Raw genomic sequence first — 19,861 nt, 5'->3', positions numbered from 1 at the left:
GCAAGTTTTTTTTTTTTTTTTGTGCGCCATGTGCCTTGTACAATAAAAGGATTCTAGCACGTTCTAGAGTGCTCCTTGCGCCTCTGACTACACTGAATAATATATATATTTTCTAGATGGCAGAGTACAGGGTGTCCATATATATATGGAAGGAAACAAAGTGAATGGGACCAGTTTGGCCAGTTGGTTTATTAACAATGAAATTTATAGTGAGACTACTGTTTGGTTAATCCAGGTATAGTGCCAATAGTATTTCTCTTCATTCTAGTGATTCTCCTGCTATCTAGCTTTGCAGTAGGATTCTTTCTTCTTTACATCTCCATTTGATAATGTTAATTTAAGTATTAACTGCTGGTTTTCTTGGATGCTTTCTTGTTAATGACTACTGTTTGGACATGTTTATTTAAGAATTGCCCCCAAATAGTTTCTTGAATCATCTAAAATTGGAAAAATTAGTCTTATGGTAACTCTAATGAAAAGTATTTGAAAGTATGCACAAGCTAATAATATTTTAGAAATTAAAATTTAAGATCGATCGGTTTCTAGGGTATCATGTCCATATTAAGCATCATCTTTCCAGATTACTGTTTTCTCTTTCTCTCTCTCTGTGATATATTTCTCAAGTCAAAGGTAACCTTCTTCACTTGATTTTGACTTAATTCTGCAGTCACCACGATTGTATAATGTGTACAAGCAAATGGGAATTGAAAAATCTTTTCAGAATATTCTGGACAATGTTTTCATTCCACCATTTGAAGTTACAGTTGATCCGAATTCTCATCCTCAACTACACGTGTTCCTAAAAATGGTGAGTTCTATGTTCATCGGAGAACATACTGTGCCATTGTTATTGGGGTAACGGAAAATATAGTTAAAAAATGCTTCTTTATTGGAATGACCTGCATTATAGCAAGCTGAATAAATGATGCCTTAACTTTATTCATTGTGTTCTCATAATTCTTTAAAACCATTCGAAAATTCTCTTGAGCCACATTATATGGTCAATTTTTGGGTCTGTACTGCATATTGAACATGGGTACATCCTTGCGATTTTAGATGGATGGAGTTGGACAGCAAAGCAATTGAACCCAATTTATGGTTTCTAAATGTTAGATCATTTATGGTTTCTAGTTTCAATTTTTTTTTTTAAAAAAAATCCAAATCAGCCAAGTAATGAAATTTTCAATGATGTTAGTTATTTTAACTAATCCATAACATGTTTGCTTCTTTTTTTTTTTTAGCCTAGCAGCGGTGTTAGCCTCTGGACTAGTTACCGCCCTGCTTTTTCTCTATTAACCCTTTTTATTTTTCTTCTTCTCATTCACTCCATGAGTCTTCGTTCTTTTCAATTTACAGATTTATTTTGTGGGTATTTTTGTTGTCTTTACAAGTTGTGATGGACAGGTGACAATGCCTATCATCATTGAAACACCACCGACCACCAACACTTTCTTTTAGAAAGTGGGTACCTCTTCGTTGACTTCTTAATTTGTTTATGTTTTGAGAGTTTCAAAATAATAAATGATTTCATGACTCGGTTTAGACTCATGTTATCTTAAGTTTTATATGTTTTTTTTGTTTATTTTTCCATTGTTTAATAAGTCTTTACTTTTAGAAGTTTTTGTCTACTCTTGTAGTACGCTTTTTAGTCTTGCTTTTGAGAGTAATTTTAGGGTTGGTTTTGTCACCGCATCCCCTCTAGTTTGGTGGATGCTCAGTTCTTTTGCTGATTTATGCCCGCCGCTTTGGACCATCCGGGGTTGATTTTCTTACCATATTAAGTGCTTGTAATAACTCCTGATATGTTGTGCTTGAGTTGTGACAGAGCCAATTTTAACATGCCATAATGTTCTATTAATGTTGAAGCTAAAGGTTTTGTTGTGTTGATGGAACTTGTCCTTTAACGAGTACAACGAGTGTTTGTTATTTTCCCCCCGAATTGTATGGTATTATTCATTGAATAAAATAATGTTGTCTTAAAAAAAACTAATCCATAACATTAACATTAATAAGAGAACAAAATATATCAAATTAAATAAGAAAATCAGAATCTTTAATTCAATTGAGTAATTATAGGGATTAAAACTATAAATTGATCTATAATAATTTCTCAGGCATTAATTGTAAGATTATTTCCATAACCTAAATTATTGTAGGGGCTATATAAGCTCAAGGTTGACGCAAAAGTCAATAGTCAGCGTCTAAAAGTTAATGCAATTAATTATGTCATTGTTTATATATTTAACGCAAATATATTATCATATGTGTAATGTCATATCATCTTATTATTTCCATATGTTACTAAAAATCTAGTAAACGGACTAAGAATTGTCATTTGCATCAAGACTGAAATTTCAAAATTTGAAAAATATAGGTACTTAGAATAATCCAATTGGAGAGTATGGACTAAATCAACAATTGTACGCATAATATAAGACTAGTAATTGGTTTTAATTAAATTGATTTAACTTTATTGTTTGGGTCACAACTAAAATTTTAAAATTCAAAATGTATAGGGATTAAAATTGATCAAATTGAAGTAAATAGACTAAATTTACAACTTTCACAAAGAACAGTGACCAACAGCAGAATTTAACCTAATAAGCTCACCAAAGTCAATAGTCAATCTTTGAAAAGTAATGCAATTAATTATGTCATTGTAGAAACGCTTTCCTGACATAAAATTCCACCAACTAAGCCTTTTGCGTACATATTAGCTATGAAAATTCAACCATTGATGTTAAATTCAAGACCCCACAAATGACAGACAAATGTTGGAAAAAACTTTGTGTGAACATTTCTTTTTGAGTTTCCAAATTCACTAAGCGAAATTGATCACAGTAACAAGTTGCATGGAAAGCTCCCAATATGGATAGGGAATGCATCATTTTTGTGGAGATTAAATTTGTCCAACAATGGTTTTGAAGGTTCTATTCCAATGGAATTTTGAAAGTTGAACAGGTTGGAATTTTTGGATCTTTCTCAAAATAATTTATCTGGCTCTATACCGTCATATTTTAATCCACCATACATAGAGCATGTCCACCTCCACGGGAATAGACTGAGAGGCACACTATCACTTGCTTTTTATAATAACTCTTCAATAGTGACTTTAGATCTTAGAGGAAACAATTTGACAGGTAGTATTCCAAAATGGATTTACACGCTTTCTTCTTTGAGTGTTCTTCTCCTAAAATATAATCATTTTCATGGTAAAGTTCCTATTGAGTTATGCAAGTTGCATTCTTTAAGCATCATAGATCTTTCTCAAAATATGTTTTTTGGTCCTATACCTTCTTGTTTGGGAAATTTATCTCTTCCACTGAAAGAGAAAGAGAGTCTAGCAACTGGGTTCTATCTTCCATTTATAGAAAAGGATGAATCAACATCCATTGTGATGAGAAAATGGGAAAGGGGTATAAATCCTTACAACCCTGACAGCTACTTAGAAGAAGTAATAGAGTTCACAACAAAGAGTGGGTTCTATTCGTACAAGAGCAACATCCTTTCATATATGACTGGGATTGATTTATCTTGCAAAAACTTAACTGGTCATATCCCACCAAAATTAGGGAACTTGAGTGAAATCCATTCTTTAAACTTGTCACACAATAAGTTGACCGGAGTTACACCCTCATCATTCTCAAAACTTCAGCACATTGAGAGTTTGGACCTTTCTTACAACAACTTGAGTGTGGTGAAATCCCCAATCAATTGGTAGAGTTGAACTCTTTGGAGGTTTTCAGCGTGGCATATAACAACTTGTCAGGTAGTATTCCCGAACCAAAAGCTCAATTTGGGACCTTTATTGAAAACAGTTACGAGGGAAATCCTTTTCGTTGTGGAGATATATTGCATAAAAGTTGTTCCAAAACCGATTCACCATCAGCGATATCAATTGTATCAGAAGATAAAGGAGAAGATGGTTTGATAGATACTTATGATTTTTTTGTGAGCTTTTTGGTTTCTTATGTAGTTGTGTTGTTGACAATTTTTGTTGTCCTCTACATAAATCCATACTGGTGAAGAGCTTAGTTTTCTCTCGTTGGGAAATGCTTCACCACATGTCGCTACTCAAATGTGGGCAATTTTCTTACTTATCACATTTTCAAGCAATGTGTTTAGCTACTCAAATTGTGACTTGTTTCCACACCTAAATGTTTAATTATGCTAAGTTGAGCGATAATGAATATTTTGTTGATTTTTGCATTTTGAATAAAAGCTCTTTTATCTTATGGTTTTATCATTTTCAACCATCTATTTCTTTTTCTTCTATGAAATTTAATGTAAAATCATAATCCATTATTATGTATATGCAATATCTCTTTGAATTAAATTAAACTGACTGAGCGTTCACTAGTGCATACTGAAAAGGAAATCTAATGTAAAATTAAACCAAACATACTAGAAAATTGAATCTAAAACTGGAATATTTTAAAACCTCACAAATAATGCAATTCTTTATTCCTCTTTTCCTCTCAAGATATTTTGCATCATGTTATATTTTACATAATTATTCGTATCATTGAATTTTAAAAAAATTTAATATTTTGATATCAAGTTCATTTTATGCTTTAATTCACAATGTATTTTGTATAATATGTTATAACAATTCAATTAAAAAAACAAGCAATTATCTTATTTTTGCGTACCATATTATACATTTACATGTTAATAATTCATTGTACATAAATTTTGGCATGTTCGTATATTTGAGTCATCATAATTTTATTATTTATAATATGACATGTTTTAATTACCTCGATTGGCAGTGTACCAAATAATTTTTCTAATAAAAATAGTATTTTACTCTATTTACCAAATCTTTATCAACTTTATATTCTCACCAACAAAACATACATTCAAAGTTCAAATATTATCCGAATTTGTAAGATTTAAATTTACGAAGAGCCGATCAAATGTGTACAAATATTCAAATCTATAGTAGTACAATCATTGGCTTATCACCAGGACCAGCAATGGCCTTGAATGGCCAATGCTTCATATTGCTGTGTACCAAAGGGTCAGTGAACCGACGACCAATCAGAAGTTTAGCATCGGAAGAGACTTAAAACATTTTTGTTCAAAAACATCCAAAGAGAGGAGACTAAGAAATTTCCAAGACTTCCAACATTTCCATGAATTGAAACCTTATACCTATATTTTAGGCATCAAATCTCACAGGTTCATGTTGAGTTCAAAATCTACTTCTTTTGACGTGTAACAGGGGCATACTCCACTTGACTTGAAAGTTATGTTTCAATTCTTATAATTGAAAGTATATATATTAATTAATTAAATATCAATAAATTAGATGATGCCTAGACTTACATGATATGGGTTCAAATTTATCAGTATTTCAATTTAATTATATAGTAATATCATGTAAAAAGAATCATAAAAGCAAGTGAAAAGACGTATGTTTTCCACCAATTTTCCACATAACTAAAACTTTTTACACCATAGGAACTTTCATTGTCATCAAGTTGGACATAGATGGAACTCACAAGGAAGTCACGTTAAACACACACATAAAAGAATCATAAAAGCAGACATAAGTTTTCCAACTTTTTGAAAATTGATGTGAAGCTCGAAATGACGGACACAAGTAAGCATATTAAACGTGTGAAGAGAAGACCTTATTTTTCCACATAACTAAAACTTTTTACACCATAGGAACTTTCATCGTCATCAAGTTGGACATAGATGGAACTCACGTTAAACACACACATACATAAAATTTATAGCAAAGATGAAATGTAGGTTTTGTTGGTATATTTTATTGTAGGGTGTAATTGAATCTATTTGAACTCAATACTGTTAAACTCAAGTTTAATTTGAAATTCAAAGCTTGATGCTCGATTGAACATATATTTTTAAGCTCGAAATTAAATATGTTTATCAATTTTTGTACTCGAGTTTGAGCTCGCCTCAATAATTAAACTTAGGATTAATAATATATATTAATAGCAATAATGTAATCTAATAATATAAAAATATAAAAAGTTCAATAAGGGTCTCAAACTACTCGAGTCAAGTATTACTAAGCTCGAATCCGGATCGACCTATAGCTCGGCTCAATAATTACCGAATCAATTTCAAAATTTTTTGAGCCAAATTCGAATAGCTTGCGGGTACGGATGTCTCATTTGCACCCCTATACTTCATTAGATAACAAGTGGCATTTTGAATTATTATAGGTATAATAATTACTTTGTTAATTACTTTATTAGTATCTTAAACAAGAAAGCATTTATATAGCTGCAATGTATTATTTTAAATATTTGTGATTTTAAAAAGTATTATTTTACCTGCAAGTGTATGTTTGAACAGTTGAGACGACGTTGTTGAAAGGGGATAGTCATAAACCTCGATCATAGACCATAAAATAAAAATAAGAAAATATTATGTCCATGAATAAAACAAAAAATGAAGACCTAAAATTTCTATTAATAAAGCGAAGTCAAGACTAACTCTATATAAGTGTAAAAAAGGCATAAAAAAATATTATGTCTACATGAAGAATTTTATAACCCCAACTACACTATTTTATGTCCACCTCTCACTTTTCATATTTTTTTTGGCCATTCTTTTTTCAAGATTAACATCAACATTAGATTTAAAATCAACGTTAAGCCATGTTTAAATTCTTTAATAGAATGTCAATACTTGTTTTTATGAGTGATTAAAATTGTGTAAACTTAAATGACTTAAAACTTATCATTCTTGTCATCCCATCTTGTCTCCATGAAGAAATTTTAAAATAAATTTAGCATTGGACGCCAAAGTCAAGAGTTGATAAGCATTCTTGTGGTCCATTCATCCTTTCCTAACGAATTTCTACCAAGAGTTTTTGCAATAAGGAATTTACGTAAATAAGAAGCCTAGATTGATCCAATTTTTGAGGAATTAATTAATTATATATTATTTTTATATTATAGTGAATAAGTGGGATGCAAAATGTTCTGCTTGTATATAAATAAGAAGCTTAGGCTTCTTTAGATTATATACATATAGAAGTTAACAAAAAGTAACATATAGCTGAGAGAGAAGTGAAAACAGAAAGATGATGATGATGATGGAGTGGAAATGGTACTTATGGTTTATTAGGATGGCAGTAATGTTGTTGGTGTTAGAAAGATGCAGTTGGTGTACTACTGATGCTTGTTTGGAGCATGAGAGAATCGCTCTCTTGCATCTCAAGCCTTTCTTCAATTATCGTAATCAATTGCAAAGTTGGGTTGAGGTGAAGGGCTCAGATTGTTGTAAATGGGAAAGAGTTGAGTGTAACACCACCACTAGGAGACTCATACAACTCTCCCTTAATTCTACAAAATGGGAAGACAATATGGAATACGTCATGGATAATAGGAATCTCAATGCTTGGTATCTCAATGCCTCTATGTTTCTTCCTTTTGAGGAATTGAAGAGACTTTATTTGTCGGGAAATGTCATAGGTGGTAGCCTTGAAAATGAAGGTCGTGCCTTTAATTTTTCCTTAATTACATCTTTTACTATTCTACTATTCTCACCATTGTTAATTTACAATTACTTATATTTTATTTTATTTTATTAAAGAAATGTCACTAACTTGTATATATTTAAAAGAACACTTCTACAGGCTTTGGAAAACTATCATCCACATTGAGTAATTTGGAGATCCTTAACTTAAGTGAAAATTACTTGAATGATAGCATTTTGTTATCTTTGAGTGAGCTTTCATCTCTCCGGTATTTAGATCTATCAATCAACAAATTTGAAGGATCAAGTCATCTAAGAGGTAAATTAAGTTTGGTCTGGTGTTAGTTTTTATTTGTATAGTGGAGTTTGAGGATGGTCTTCTAGGCTTGGTACCAAGTTTTCCATTCTTTTTATTCGTTGTAATTCCACTTTTGCTTTAGTAAAATTTTCATATAGCGAAGAAAGAAGAAAACAATTAGCAAGTAATTATATATACATATATATATATATATATATCAGGTTTTCAATCGCTTTCAAGACTCAATAACTTGGAAACTCTTGATTTAAGTGGGAATTCTTTGAAGAATACCATTCTGTTCCATATGAGAAATATTTCATCCTTGAAGACTTTAAGATTGAGCGCTAATCAGTTGAAAGGAAGGCTGGATCATATTCACGGTAGACTGATTTTGCCTGTTTCTTTTTAACTTTAAAAATCAATGTATGTTCAAGTTTGATTTTATCATACGATGAATATATATAGCTAATCAATATTTGGGATTGAATTTCAGGATTGAATAATTTGACAAACTTGAAGTACTTGGATTTAAGTTGGAACAACATTGAAAGCATCTCAAACCAAGGTATAAGTATAGTATTTATACGTCAATTCATATTCAAGGTAGACTGGTTTTATATGTTTCTTTTTTACTTTAAAACCAAATTTTGTTTAAGGGAAAATTAATGTTGCAATATGTTAAATTGGAAAATGGAGTATTATTATTTATATTCAATATGTTTCTTTAGTGAATTTTTATTGCAAAAATGGAGTATTATTATTTATTTATGTTTTGTGGTAACTAATCATATAATATATAAATCAGGTTTTCAGTGGCTCATTAAATTGGAAATTATTGATATAAGTTGGATTTGTTTGAAGAATAGCATTCTTTAAAATAAATTCATGTTGAAGGAAATGTTGTTGCAATAAGTCATTTGTATGGTGGAGTTTGAGGATGGTCTTCTAGGCTTGGTACCTAGTTTTCCATTCTTTTTATCCGTTCTAATTCCACTTTTGCTTTAGTAAAATTTTCTTATAGCTAAGAAAGAAAAAAAAACTATTAACAAGTAATTATATATATATATCAGGTTTTCAATTGCTTTCAAGACTCAATAACTTGGAAACTCTCGATTTAAGTCGGAATTCTTTTAAGAATAGCATTTTGTTCCATATGAGAAATCTTTCATCCTTGAAGACTTTAAGATTGAGCGGTAATCAGTTGAAAGGAAGGCTGGATCATATTCAAGGTAGACTAATTTTACCTGTTTCTTTTTAACTTTAAAAATCAATGTATGCTCAAGTTTGATTTTACCATACGATGAATATATATAACTAATCAATATTTGGGATTGAATTTCAGGATTGAATAATTTGACAAACTTGAAGTACTTGGATTTAAGTTGGAATGACATTGAAAGCATCTCAAACAAAGGTATAAGTATTTCTACAAAACTTTCTTGACCGACTCTTATTCCAAAAGGCAATGACAGACTTCAAATGTATTTTCTTTAGTGAATTTTTATTGCAAAAATGGAGCATTATTATTTATTTATGTTTTGTAGTAACTAATTATATAATATATAAATCAGGTTTTCAGTGGCTCATTAAATTGGAAATTATTGATATAAGTTGGAATTATTTGAAGAATATCATTCTTTAAAATAAATTCATGTTGAAGGAAAAGTTGTTGCAATATGTCATATCATGAATAAATATATATAAGTAATCAATATTTGGGATTAAATTTCAAAATTGAGTAAATTAAGTAGGAAGGTATCTCAAACAAAGTATTTATATATTGAATCAATTAAGTTTTACTTGTAAAATGTAGTTATCAATTCATGGGAAAGCTTGTAAATTGGCTCTTCCTTCTCAAACAATCATTTTTCCTAACTTTTTATATCTTGAATGATATTAACTATACTCATTATTTTCTTCCAATGATAGATGGAACACAATGGAGGCTAACAAACTTAGAGGAACTTGATTTGAGTGGTAATCTCTTTCGGAACAACACAATTTCCTTTCCTCAAGGGCTTTCAAGCCTAAAGTCTTTGACTTTGTACAACAACCATTTGCAAGGCTCATTAGATACTACAGGTACCAAAGCTATAACTTTGTTTTTCTTGATAATTCTTTCTAGAACCTTTTAAAATTAATTGTTTCAAATTTGAACATTCACATTTCACTTTTGAGGATTTTCATCTTCACTTCCAGTTTTAGATTTACTTTTTTTTTCATTTTTATTTCATTAAAATATTAAGTAGAAATTAAAATTATTAACATAATGATTTTTTAAATTGTACGTGGATATGTATAGGATTGAGCAATTTAACAAATTTGAAGAAACTCGATTTAAGTGGGAATCAAATTGAAAGCTTTCAAACCTTTAAAGGTATGCATTTATATTTAACTAATTACCTAAATTCTTACATATAATTAAATTTTATGCAAATTCATTTCAGTGATGAAATTATATAAATCTTTTGTAGATGGTGGTAGAAAATTGGAGTTGACCCACTTGGAAGAGCTTTATTTAGATGGAAATCACTTCAATACTAGTGTATTTGCATCCCTTAACAAGCTTTCAAATTTGAAATCTTTGAGCATAAGTGAGAATCAATTGAAAGGATCAATAGATATGAAAGGTAAAAATATTAGTTTTTTAACAAGAATATAATAATGTTTGAAGAGAATATAATGAAGTTGATTTGTTGTTTTTGTTTTCCTAGATTTGGAAGCATTTATCAAATTAAGGGAACTAGATATGAGCTATAATGAATTGAGAGATTTTGTGATCCACCAAGGTATCATTTAATTAATTTTCCTTTTTTTTAATTTAGAAATTTAGTTTTGATCTATGATATTATAATAACAGTTATTGTCATAAATATTAATAAAGTTATATCATATCATACTTGAAAGTAAAATATGGGTTTGGTGAAACATTTTCTAAACCCTCCATTATAATGTGTTTCGACTTTGGTTTGAAACTAAAATTCTTTAAATTTTTCATAATTTTTAAATATTAATGTTTATAATTATTTTGTTTGTATAACTATGTTTTTAAAATAATTTATTGAATTTTTATGAGATAAAAAATAATTATAACGATAAAAAATGATATTATAAGTAAAAATACATATATTTATGGGAAAATATGTAATATAACTATATTTTAATTTCATATATTTTTAATAGTATAAAACATAAAAATACATATTAGAGTTAAATAAATGGCATTTTTTGGCCAAAAATAAATAAATGTCAATTTTGAATAATATAAAAAAACTTCAATTTTATGAAATTTAAACATACATTTTGAGGTGCTTAAACTTTTTTTTTAACTTTTTATAAATTTCAAAATGCACATGTTGTTAATTTTTTGGTTTTAAAAAATGTGATAGGTCTATGTACTCTTTACAAATTTGTAATTTAATTCTTGTATTTTTATTTTCGGGAATTTGATCCCTCTATTTTTTAAATTTTAAAATCCAAGTTCAATTGTTAACATTGTTATTTTTTAAAAAAATAATTTATTGGTGTTGACATTTTAAAATAAAAGAACTTGGTAGCGATGTAACTAAAAGATGATGTAATGAACATGGATTTAATAAAATAATTTCAACCGTATAAATAGTTAAACTTGAATTTTGAAAAAAAAATTTGTAAAGAGAAAAATATGCACATTAGATTTAAATAAAAATAATATTTTTTTTAGTTTAAAATTTTCTATTTTATAATAGAACCATTGATTTAAATAAATGAGATTTTGAAGAATTTCCAAAAAAAAAAAATATGTAGGTGAAATTTAAATAGAGAATTTGATAAGCTGAAATTCTCTTTTGGAATTCATAAATTTTAAAATTCAGAAGCATGTATTTTGACAATTTTGATTTAATATGGTGAATTTAATCAAAAAATTATTTATTAGATTGTAAAATATTTCTTAACATTTATAATTGAGTACAAAGTAAATTAAGTTTAAGGGAAAATATTGGGTACTATTAATGAAATTCTTTTCTTTTATCAAATTTTTTTTAAAAAAATCGGGGTGGTACTATTAATGAAATTCTAAACTTCATAAGTAGGATTGAGATAATAACAAATTTCTTATATGGTATAGTAAAATATTAAAAAAGAAACATTTAATTAAAATTTCACTTGTAGAGTTAAAAAACTCCATTACCAGTACCAAATACTAACATTAAGGTTAAATGCTAAATTGATTTCAAACATATTTGAGTTTTTAAAAGAATGTGCTCATATATTTAAATCTGATATGAATCAAGATAAAATTATTTTTAAAAGAATATTTAAAGGATTAGTTTAATTAATAAAATGAATGAATAGTTATGTTAAGATTTGGACATTCTCTATTAAAATTTTATCTTATCGATGAAAACAAATATTTATATATTTCTTTCACTTACTGAAAATAAGGGATCGAGAAATTTGAAAGTTGTGTCTCTTGATCACGTTTTCACCGATGGAAGCATTCCATTACAAAATTTAGTGGAGGCTTTCTCATCAGTTAAAACCTTTTATCTACAATACCATTATCTGAACATGATTTTCTTTTCCAAAACAGATTACGTTTGATTAACATCTAATACCTCTTCTCATCCTTTAGAATTAAATGTGTCGAGCAATGTGGAGGAATTATATCTTGACCATTCTACTCTCAACACCAACATTTTGCAAGGCATTGGAGTACTCAGTTCTCTTAAAACTCTGTCGTTATATGATTGTGGACTTATCGGTCCCTTACCTAATCATGGTAAATAAATTTATGGGTCAAATTGACTTCTTTATGAGCCTTTTGGGATATAATATCTCCTATTCTGTTTAATAGGATCAAATTTAATTAAAATTTCTTCAATGAATTTATAAATTTTTCAGGATGGTGTGATCTAAGGAACCTTGAAGTGTTGGATGTGAGATGGAATGCACTTGAGGGGATGCTTCCTCATTGTTTCAGTAACTTGACAGCTCTTCGTGAGTTAGATATTTCAGGAAACCATTTTCAAATTCCGTTGTCATTCGCACCATTTGCAAACCTTTCAAACCTCAAAGCCCTCTTGAGTAATGAAAACAAGATGGTAACGGAACCTTCCTTTTATACCTCAATCCCAAAGTTCCAATTGGAAGTCATTAGTTTGCCAAAGTGCATAACATCTCAACAGCTCAGTTGTAAGCTTCCTACCTTCCTTTACTACCAATATGACTTGAGATATGTGGATCTTTCTCATAACAATTTCAGCGGAACAGTCCCAACTTGGTTGTTAGAAAACAACACGAAGTTAGAAGATCTCATCTTGAAGGGTAATTCATTTACCGGTCCTCTCACATTACCGTCAGCTCCTAACTCTAAAGTGTCTTTAATTGACATATCCCAAAACAAATTGCAAGGTCAGATTCCAACCAACGTGTGTTCACATTTTCCACATTTGAGCCACTTATTCTTATCCAAGAATGCCTTCGAAGGTGATATCCCTCCTTGTTTGAGTGGCATGAAGGATTTATCGATTTTAGATTTATCAGACAATCAATTGTCTGGAAGAGTACCTGAAGAGTTAATCACAAAAAACTCGTTGACCATTTTGAGACTATCAAACAACAACCTCAGTGGACATGTGCTTCCTGTGATTCTCAATGCAAATGGGCTGTCAAAATTATATTTGGATGGAAATAATTTTTCTGGGGAGATGGCAAATGTTGATGTCTCTATTTCTGAGTTTCCAACTTCACTAAGGGAAATTAATCTCGGAAATAACAAGTTTTATGGAAACCTCCCAAGATGGATGGGGAATGTGTCATTTTTGGAGAGATTAGCTTTGTCCCAAAATGGTTTCGAGGGTTCTATTCCAATGGAATTTTGCAACTTGAATCGCTTGGAATTTTTGGATCTCTCTGAAAACAATTTATTTGGCTCTATACCGTCCTGCTTTAATACCCTAAACATAAAGCATGTCCACCTGCACGGGAGTAGACTAAGTGGCCCACTACCAATCGCTTTTTATAATATCTCTTCACTGGTTACGTTAGATCTTAGAGGAAACAATTTGACTGGTAGTATTCCAAAATGGATTGGCACACTTTCTTCATTGAGTGTTCTTCTCTTGAAAGATAATCATTTTCATGGTGAAGTTCCAGTTCAGTTATGCAAGTTGGATTCTTTAAACATCATAGATCTTTCTCAAAATATGTTTTCTGGTATTATACCTTCTTGTTTGGGAAATTTAACCCTTTCAACGGAAACAAATAAGATTCTAACTGATTCGAAAATTAGTCCAAGGTTAACAGGGGACGGATTAGTGAAAACATTGGGAGCTCTCGGAAATTATTACTATCCTGAAGGCTACTTAGAAGAAGTAATAGAGTTCACAACAAAGAGTGGGTTCTTATCGTATGAGGGAAACATCCTTACATATATGACCGGGATTGATTTATCTTGCAACAACTTAACTGGTCATATCCCACCAGAATTAGGGAACTTAAGTGAAATCTATTCTTTAAACTTGTCGCATAATAAGTTGACAGGAGTTATACCCTCATCATTCGCAAAACTTCATCAAATTGAGAGTTTGGACCTTTCTTACAACAATTTGAGTGGTGAAATCCCCAATCAGTTGGTAGAGTTGAACTCTTTGGAGGTTTTCAGCGTGGCATACAACAACTTGTCAGGTAGTATTCCCGAACCAAAAGCTCAATTTGGGACCTTTATTGAAAACAGTTATGAGGGAAATCTTTTTCTTTGTGGAGCTATATTGCATAAAAGTTGTTCCAAAACCGATTCACCATCAACGATATCAACTCTATCAGAATATAAAGGAGAAGATGGTTTGATAGGTACTTATGATTTTTGTGTGAGCTTTTTGGTTTCTTATGTAGTTGTGTTGTTGACCATTTTTGTTGTCCTCTACATAAATCAATACTGGCGAAGAGTTTGGTTTTCTCTCATTGGGAAATGCATCACCACCTGTCGCTACTCAAATGTGGGCAATTTTCTTACTTATCACATTTTCAAGCAATGAGTTTAGCTACTCAAATTGTAATTTGATTTTCACACCTAAATGTTTAATTATGCTAAGTTGAGCGATAATGAATATTTTGTTGATTTTTGCATTTTAAATAAAAGCTCTTTGATCTTATGATTTTATCATTTTCAACCATCTATTTCTTTTTTCTTCTATGAAATTTAATGTAAAATCATAATCCATTATTATGTATATGCAATATCTCTTTGAATTAAATTAAATTGAATACCAAGCGTTCACTAGTGCATACTGAAAAGGAAATCTAATGTAAAATTAAACCAAACATACTAGAAAAATGAATCTGAAACTGAAATATTTTAAAACCTCAAAAACAATGCAATTCTTTATTCCTCTTTTCCTTTCAAGTTATTTTGTATCATGTTATATTTTATATAATCATTCATATCATCAAATTTTAAAAAATATTTAATATTTTGATATCATGTTCATATTATGCTTTAATTCACAATGTATTTTATACAATATGTTATAACAATTCAATTTAAAAAACAAGCAATGATCTTATTTTTGCATACCGTATTATACATTTACATGTTAATAATTCATTGTACGTAAATTTTTACATGTTTGCATATTTGAGTCATTATAATTTTATTATTTGTAATATGACATGTTTTAATTACCCTTAATATTGTGTCATGATAATTATAACTCGATTGGCACCAAATAATTTTTCTAATAAAAAATAGTATTTTATTCTATTTACCAAATCTTTATCAACTTTATATTCTCACCAACAAAACATACATTCAAAGTTCAAATAAGTTCCACACCCATTTCTTTACTGCAATACTCAAGAATATGCTCATCATCAGAAATCTGAAATATTCCACTCTAATTAACATTATGATTCTGTAAACACCCATTTTTTTAAAGCTCTTTTTTTCTCTTTAATGAAATGGGATTGGTAAAAAATCCGCACATGTGTCGTGTGTGAAGAAGGTCAGGTTGTCTATTCATACCGAATAAGTAGATAATTATAGTTGATCCTACAAAATCAAAATTAATTCAGGTATCTATATATTCTGAAGACTGGACAGACCTTAGAAGCTCCTTCAAATTTGCAAGAACATGTCATGGTCCTAAACTCTTTACACCGATAAAATTCAAAAGTTGCTCTATATCCTGCAATCACAGTAAAGATTATGCAATCGTTTCAGAACGAATATCATAACAAGCAAAAGGCGATCAAAATACTGTGATCTCGATAATGTTCTTTGCCGAAAAGGAACATTAACTTAACCTTAAAACACCAGTGAAGGCTCATCAGATTTGCTAGCAACCATACATACACATGTAAAAGGCTTTGCTTTTGGATGTAAGGTGTGACTATCATCACAGTCTTTCCTACTTAGCTGATAACCCTATATCTAACATTTATCAGGGCTAAGCAAATTAACATACATGATGTAAAGGAATTTGACTATAAGATCCAACAGAAAACTTAATAAAAGATAATCAACATAGAAAGTTAGAAGGCAATGCAGACTTATTACAATGATGCAAGTGGATCAAAAGAAAGCACTTCTATAAGGAATTTGCATTGAAGGCATTCTAAACAGAAAAAAAAATGATAAAACTTTTTGGAAAGTATTTTCAAAGAGGAGACAAAAACAGGGTGGAAAAAATGTTTGGTCCTTCCTTTTCTATTTACAAATTTAGGGTGCATTCTCTACTTAGGTGAAAACCCGTTTTGGGTTAAAAGTGTTTTTCCACTGCAGAAGTGATGAAGAACACACAGCTTTTGTAGTCAAAAACTGTTTTTGGCTTTTGCATTTCGAAATGAAAACTCTCATTTTCATTAACTATTTAAAAGGTATATAAAAAATTAAAAAAATATTTTTAAAAAAGAATAACTTTGCAGGAAATTTATATCTATAAAAAATTCATTAAGTTAATTTTTTTTTAAAATACCTTTTCGTTTGTAATTTTTTTTTAAAAAAAGCGTCAAACAGGGCCTCTTAAGCAACTCATATTTTGAAAGATGAAGCAAGTCCCTTGATCAACTTGCTTCATCATCATAACACATAAGACATTAAAATCTAGTTAAACTAATTGGATTGATTTGGACTCATAATTTTAAAAACCAGAATGGTTTTTGTTTGATATCGTTTTACTTCAACTTTAAGATCAGTCCAACCTGTATCATACTGACGCCAAACATATGAAGAAAAAAAGTGAAATAATAAGGCGATTATTAATTTCATTCCAATCAATTACAACTTCTCTGATTAAAAAAAAAAAGAGCTTTAGAGGAAATGAGATTGAAGAGTCTTTATTTACACTTTTCACATATTTTTAATTCATTCAACTTATAACTTAATATTGAAACCATTTTTTTTAAAAGGGTCGATGTTGGTTTGAAAACGGAAATTTAAACGAGAGTCGCTACCAATCCATTTTTTTATGAGATGTGATTAGGTCATCTCATAATTTAGTTGTTTTAATAAAATATTTTAATTTATCAAAACAGTGATTTTGGTCTACGAAATTTGATAACGCTATTTTAATTTAAAAGAATTTAAAACACAATCCCCCTTTTGTTAACGCTATTTAATTTAAAAGAATTTGCTTGAATAAATCGAAACGAATGTCAAAGATCCTCTCGTCTCGAGATAATAAATGTCACATCCCGTAAGTTAGGACACGGCACTTGGGACCCTCGAGAATAAGCTAGCCTTTAACTTTATTGGAATTTCATAAATTTTGAAAATTAGAAGGATATTTTGCTATTTAGGTTCAACGAGAAAATTGAAACCCCGTAAGTTAGGGTACAATTTCTCGAATCTCCAAAACGCGAAATATTGCCTTATTTTAAAACTTTTCCCTTTTTTGAATAACTACGAGTACAATGCTTGAACGAGGTGCATTTGTTTTATTTGTGACAAAATAGAACGGTTTATTATGGGTAAATACAAATTGAAGGCAACTTTCAAAGTGATGAAGTGAAATGGATGATAACATAGAATAAAAAAGAACAATTTATGAAAAATATGTTATGTTAATGAGTGATAATATTATGAAAACACGAAGAAACTAATTATAGTACACATGATGGTAATAATCACACAATGTATATCATTTTTTATACTAATATTAACAATCAAAGAAAACAAAACAAAATAATATGCAAAAAAAAATTCAAAGAATAATAATTTAAAGTAAATAATTTATAAGAACAATTCAAAAATAAATAATAAAAGGCTTCAAATAAACAGTATATAAAAACTTAAAATGAATAATAATAACAGTTTAAAATAAATAAATAAGAAACATACAACAGTTTTTTTAAATATATATATATATGTATATAAGAATTTAAAAGATAATGTACATATAATGGTTTAAAATGAATAATATATAAAAAATTTAAATAAATAGTATGTAAAACAGTTTAAAATAAATGATAAATAAAAAACTTGAAACAAATAATAATAAAAGAGTTTTTTAAATAAAAAACAATGAACAAATAAATTTAATGGACTAAGGATGATACTGAAATCGACCCAGAATTTGGGGTTCAAATTGCAAATAAATAAAGAAAGGGGTTGCTAGGGACTGAAATAGAGTGAGCTTAAGGAATGAGGGGCAGACTGGGAAATATTCCCAGCCCCCATGCGCAGCATTTCAGCTCGGACCAAAGTAAAACAATCAGAAAATTATGCGGCCAAAATATAAAAACAGCGAGGACCAGATTGCACTATACTGCAAACGCGGAAGGGCTGAATATGAAAATAGCTCCTCAAAGCTAAAACGCGCGGATCCTAACTGCATTCGGATTGGTTTTCGGGTCTGATGCAAAACGGCGTCGTTTGGCTACTGATGCTTAAGTCCAAAACGACGCCGTATTATACCGTTTATAAATTGCAAAAAAAGAAGAAGAAAAAAACAGTTCAACTTTCATTTTTCTAAAAAAACAGAGAACTCTCTTAGTCTCTCTTGGTCTCTCTCTCAGCCCACCCCTTGGTCGGCCATGGTCGCCGCCGTGGCTGGTGGCTGGCGTTGCGCAAAAGGTCATTTTTAGCCCTCGTTTCGCAGCTGCCTTGAAAGCCCAGCCCTCTCGACCCAAAAAAATGAAAGAGAGGACTCCCGACCCCCTCTAAGATCCAATGGCAACAATAGAGAAGAGCCCTCCGACGGCGCGGTCACGGGGCATCTCCGGTGAGCCCTTTCTTCCTTTTATTATTTTATTATTTTCTTATATATATAAAATAAAATAAAAATATGAATATAGAATCAAATAGGTATTTAAAACAGAAATAAAAGTAGAAATTCACCTTGAAAGTGTTGTTTTTATTTTATTATTTTCTAATGTTCATAAAAAAATTATAAAAAAATTACAATGGTGAGATTCGAGCTTTTATATCTGAATCAAAACTGTTTGTTTCTTCCTTTTTTTTGTCTGTTTCCTTGTTGTTTCCTCTATTTGGCCTTTGTTGTTGCGTGTTGCCTTGGTTTTGCAAGTGTTAGACGCGTGGATGGTCGGTGATAGGCGAGCCTTGAGCGGCGGCGGCATGCGGCACAGGTGGTCATGCGGCGTTGAAGGCTTAGGGGGCTAGGGGTTTTTTTGTTGTGTTTAAGTGTTGAGCTAATTGGGCTACGGTTAGTTTTGGGTTATTGAGTTTTAATTTGTATTTGGGCTGCTAATTTGGGTTTGTCTGTAAAATGGATGGATTGTTTTAATTATTTTGGACTCTTTTATTATTTGGTTTGGGTTTTGTTTTGAAATCTGGCCCAGGTTAAAATTGGCCTATTATACTTGTCTCCTCATATCAATTCCTCCATTTATTTTATTATTTTATAATTAGGGATAAGAAATGAGATGGTTTGGGATTAAACTCAAACTGTATACTTACAACATAATACTTTTATCAAGGCGAAGCCAAGGGGACCTGGCAGGCCCCACCCCTAAAATAAAAAATTTCACATTTTGTCTTTTTATAATTTTAAAATTTTTAAATTAGTATATGATAAACTTATACTTTATCTCCTCAAAAAAAGAAAAAAATTATTTAATTTTTTAAAAATTATAAAGATATAAATTATTAAAATAATGAAA

The 19,861-nt window shown here is 30.0% G+C and overlaps 1 protein-coding gene and 1 long non-coding RNA gene across 4 annotated transcripts in view; both read left to right on the top strand.

Annotated features, from left to right (window-relative positions):
• LOC107939051 (receptor-like protein 1) overlaps nt 1-14,913 on the top strand; it is a 42,858-nt gene extending 27,945 nt beyond the window's left edge. The window contains exons 1-12 of one of the 2 annotated variants that reach the window (XM_016872340.2): nt 7,009-7,478; nt 7,622-7,780; nt 7,981-8,139; nt 8,253-8,324; nt 8,830-8,988; nt 9,102-9,173; nt 9,689-9,841; nt 10,062-10,136; nt 10,234-10,389; nt 10,474-10,548; nt 12,375-12,521; nt 12,644-14,913. In XM_016872340.2, the coding sequence (XP_016727829.2) occupies nt 7,067-7,478; nt 7,622-7,780; nt 7,981-8,139; nt 8,253-8,324; nt 8,830-8,988; nt 9,102-9,173; nt 9,689-9,841; nt 10,062-10,136; nt 10,234-10,389; nt 10,474-10,548; nt 12,375-12,521; nt 12,644-14,778 (3,774 nt within the window). In that variant the 5' untranslated portion in view covers nt 7,009-7,066 and the 3' untranslated portion in view covers nt 14,779-14,913. Of the gene's footprint in view, nt 1-7,008; nt 7,479-7,621; nt 7,781-7,980; nt 8,140-8,252; nt 8,325-8,829; nt 8,989-9,101; nt 9,174-9,688; nt 9,842-10,061; nt 10,137-10,233; nt 10,390-10,473; nt 10,549-12,374; nt 12,522-12,643 lie in introns of those variants that run through there. The other variant, XM_041088064.1, reaches the window with a different exon arrangement.
• Nucleotides 14,914-18,680: 3,767 nt separating this feature from the next.
• Nucleotides 18,681-19,572, top strand: LOC121214423 (uncharacterized). 2 transcript variants are annotated; one of them, XR_005910032.1, is made up of 2 exons: nt 18,681-18,963; nt 19,273-19,572. It is a non-coding gene; the product is annotated as an uncharacterized lncRNA (long non-coding RNA). The 2 variants fall into 2 exon arrangements; XR_005910031.1 differs by having other exon boundaries at nt 18,698-18,963; nt 19,267-19,572.
• Nucleotides 19,573-19,861: the final 289 nt, after the last annotated feature.

This window comes from Gossypium hirsutum, chromosome D02, assembly GCF_007990345.1.
Source record: "Gossypium hirsutum isolate 1008001.06 chromosome D02, Gossypium_hirsutum_v2.1, whole genome shotgun sequence".
In the NCBI taxonomy this organism is placed as follows: Eukaryota; Viridiplantae; Streptophyta; class Magnoliopsida; order Malvales; family Malvaceae; genus Gossypium; species Gossypium hirsutum.
Note: the sequence above shows the minus strand (reverse complement) of the source record. Positions and strands in the feature narration are given on the sequence as shown.